Source organism: Schistosoma mansoni, assembly GCF_000237925.1.
Source record: "Schistosoma mansoni, WGS project CABG00000000 data, supercontig 0150, strain Puerto Rico, whole genome shotgun sequence".
Taxonomy (NCBI): domain Eukaryota; kingdom Metazoa; phylum Platyhelminthes; class Trematoda; order Strigeidida; family Schistosomatidae; genus Schistosoma; species Schistosoma mansoni.
The window spans coordinates 587,761-591,881 of record NW_017386047.1 but is presented as its reverse complement, the minus strand read 5'-3'; the positions used below and the strand labels follow the sequence as shown (position 1 = coordinate 591,881).

The 4,121-nt window shown below is 37.5% G+C and overlaps 1 protein-coding gene across 1 annotated transcript; it reads right to left on the bottom strand.

Annotated features, from left to right (window-relative positions):
* Window positions 1-787: 787 nt before the first annotated feature.
* Window positions 788-4,121, bottom strand: Smp_107700 (hypothetical protein; the record flags this gene model as incomplete). Its single annotated transcript, XM_018798875.1, is given in 2 exon segments — window positions 788-3,982; window positions 3,986-4,121. Coding segments are annotated over 2 exon segments (3,330 nt in total). The 5' UTR covers window position 4,121.

Genomic DNA, 4,121 nt, shown 5'->3' with positions numbered 1-4,121 from the left:
AGCGTTAGGGGACTTACATGTAAAATATGAGAAAAACGTTTTTCTAATTCTAACTAGGAGTCATAGTCTTTTCTAAAAATTGTGACCTCCCTGGTTTCAAGGACGAAAAGGCAAGAGACATAATAAAGTAACTGATTAGCTCACAGTTACACTCTGAAAAATAAAAGTAAGAAAAGAGAGAGAGACCTCTGCGTTGGATACCGAATCGAACTGCAGAAGATGTCGATTTCAGGAATTAAAATTCGATAGCGTGTTAAGACAAACTTTGCTGGTAGGTTATCCGCTTTCGTCAGTCAAGAGAATGGTCTGCAAAGGTAGCAAAGGCCAAATTTGAAAACGATCTCAGTCACACTAAGTCCTTAATAAGCAAGCCACTTTCAGAAAGTTTCAGGAGTTACCATCTGTAAGCTACATAAAGTAATAATAATAATAATAATATATTCTGAAAATAATATTCACAGAATTCACACCAGTTTACAGGCATGATCAGATTGTTACAAAAATCAACATTTAATGTAGAGAACAAAAATGAATTATAAGAAAGTTTTATGTTTGCTGGTTTAGTAATTGTTAAACAGTTTAAATATGGAATATATCACGGCAAGCCAATGCAACACCAGGGAACTTGTCATTTTTTTATTAAGTGGATAGCCTGATGATTGATCAACATTGTTCTGTAAGGTTATTACCAGTGCCAGAGCGAGTTATTATTAATTATCTACAACTAGAGAAAGTAAGATTAAAGCAAAGAGCACGGAACAACAAAACAATGATAGCAAGTAAGAGGTTAAACATTTAAAGTTCCTATAATCTCACTTGTGGAGTAAGATACACTTGCAGGCGCTAGAGCATTTAATGCATTTTCAGAGGAGCAAAAAGCAATAATTGAGCGAACAAACAATTGGAGAGAGTTTAACATACGGATAGTTTGGGGTAAATTATTCCAGAGTCTAGAAAACTTACAGGTAAAGTAATTCATATAGAGAGAAGATCTAGAATATGTTTGTTTCGCTAAAGACAAGGAGTTACGAATGTCGTAGTGTGAGGCTTTAGCATATTGAATCGCCTGGCTGGATGTGAAGGAGAGTTTGTTAAATATTTTGAAAAAGAAGATAAGGTTAAGTTTGAGTCTCCTCATCCATAAAGGGTCAAGCCCTAGTTTACTACACCTCGAATTATATGTCAAGACACTATCAGGTCCAAGAGTACGAAATGTAAATCGTCTCTGTACCGATTCCAGTCTTAATTTATCCTTTATGCGCGTGCTACTAAGGAGAAACGCGCAGTATTCGAGGAGTGGTCGAACACAGACTTTGTACATTAGAATACGAGATTCGCTGTTATGAAGGATTCGAGTTATGAAACCTATAAGGCGTTGAGACTTGGACGTTTGTTTTATTATCTGTTCAGTAAACGACAAGTCGTCGGAGTACCTAAGTCCTAGATCTACTACTGTGTGTATCCTAGATAACATTTCACCATTTATGGTAAGATCGAGGTTGAGTGATGTATCACCGAAGCATAGCCAACCACATTTAGCTGTATTGAGCTCCAGTTGCCATTTCGGGCACCACTGTGCTACCTTGTTAAGCTCCGTGCTGATACAATTTTGAATATTGCTCAGCTCATGTGGAGAAAATGAGTACACCACCTTAAGATCGTCTGCAAACAATAGGGACTTACCCTCACTAAAACACTCACAAATATCATTAATGAAAACTAAAAAGAGCAAAGGACCTAAGACGCTACCCTGAATTACCCCACTTCTAACAGGGACTGCGTTTGACAATGAAGAGTTGGTTTTAACTATTTGATGTCGATTGCTGAGGAAGGAATCAAAGCAGGCTAGTAACGGGATTTGGACCCAATAATATACGAGTTTACCTATGAGTAGTTGGTGGTTGACCATGTCGAAGGCCTTAGAAATGTCTAGGTATAGCACCAATAGTAGATATCCCTGGCTACGAAGAGAATAGACTAAATTAAAGAAGTCAAAATGACATGTCATACAGGATCGATTTTTAAGAAATCCATGTTGCGAATCATCAATAAACTGTTCAGTCAATAAATAGTTGGATAGTTCGTCACTAATATTTTTTTCCAGAATCCTAGAGATAACTGGAGTAATATTTATTGGCCGATAGTTGTTCATGTCAGTCTTATCTCCGGATTTGTAACGTGGTATGATGTACGCGGTTTTCCAACGGTCAGGATAAGAGCCTGATTCCATAGAGAGGGTAAACAGTTTAAGGAGAAGAAGTTGGATATCTGGACCACCATATTTGTAGAGAAATGATGAAATCCCGTCTGCACCGTGACCTTTCGAAACCTTGAGCTTATTTATAACCTTACTAATTTTCAGACATGTAAAGGGGATAGATTTTATTGAGTTACCAGTCAAGTATATAACTCTAGAAACAGAGCCATTTATGGATTCTTTGCCATTTGCAAAATTACCACTGAAAAGGTCTGCTATAGTTTTTGGATCATATATAAAACTATTATTATGCAGGATGCATGGTATATCAACATTTTGAGTTGATTTAGCACGTTTATTGTAAAGATGGATTAAGTTTTGCACTTTTGAGCTAGTACGTAGTGCTAATAGCTCTTCATTGATGGCTTTTAACCTATGTTTCTCCTTAATTTGGTTAAAAATTATTGTTATTTGTGTGACTTCCGTGAAGTCGTTACATTTAAAATAACGTTTCTTTAGGCGTCTTAGTTTATTACGATATTTAGCTGGTATATATAATTCGTAATGTTTACTAATCCTGTAAGTCTTAATTGGTGCACAGGAGTCTAGACAAGAGTTAACAATGAAATAGAATATATTGATGGCATCTGTCAGACTATTACATGAGAAGAATTCATCCCAGTCTGAGAGTTTGATCAGTGAGCGCAAGAGGTCCCAGTCTGCATGCTTATAGTCTCTATAATTGCAGGTTCTTTGAATTGGTCGGTTGTAGGAGGGATAGATGGGGAGAGCACAAGCTACTATCCTACGATCACTGCTTTCAAACTCGTTGTATACTTGTACAGATAGGGGAATGATATCTCTACTAAATATTAGATCAAGTGTATTATCACCCCTTGTTGGGGTACGAACCCACTGTGACCAGCAGTACAGATTAAGGATTGATAAAAATTCATCATTGCTAGACTGACAACTACCGGTACTCCAGTTAATCCCAGGATAATTGAAATCACCAGTGATAATCTTAGCGCTGAAGTTTAGAGTAGATGCGTGTATAAATGCATTGATAATACAATCATTCAAATTATCAGTACTATCAGGAGCTCTATATATACAACCTAGGAGTAGACTATGGTTTAGGGTATTGATTGATATCCAGATCGATTCTGGTAAACTATTCAAGATACTATCTTCAACTTTGTTTGTTGTTAAGGTATCCAAAGCAAATATAAGACAACCGCCTCCTCGCTTAGTTTCTCTGTCACAGCGATAGAGTCGATAGTTTTGGATATTTAATTCGGAATCGGCCACTGCTGGATAACACCACGTTTCAGTGATAAGTATAAAAGAAGGCTTGGCTAGAAAGGCTAAGGTTCTCAAGGCTGAAATTTTGTTCAGAAGTGAACGTGCGTTAATAAGTAATAAGTTTAAAAAGGGAGTGTGTAGTGTAAAAAAACCGAGAGCATCCTTATCGAAGGTATGAGTTCTAGCTATGCCTGGACTATGGTTCAATGTGTTTGCTGGATAGCATGGGCTATAGCATGAGCGAATTGTAGTGCTAGTGGAACAAGGGATCTCTGGAGGCCGAAAAAAATCCTTATTTTGGTAAGGTTGAATAATTTGTTGTACTTGTTTTGGTGGACAATTAAGACAGGTGCCTGCATGTTGGGGTTGCGTTGATGGTGCATAACCTAGTATACCATCTTCTCCACTGCGAGAGTGATGATAAGAGTTACATCTTGCAGGTTTATTATTTATTACATATGGGGGAAACCATGGGGCACGTTAGTTTATTGCCGTCTGTCTAATAGTAGGCCTGCTTCCATGATGGTTGTAGTGGCCGTCTTGTGTAACGTTTGAACGAAACGTGTCCTTATAACCTCCCTTACGATGAGTAGGGTTAAGCATAGTTTCAGAAATCATA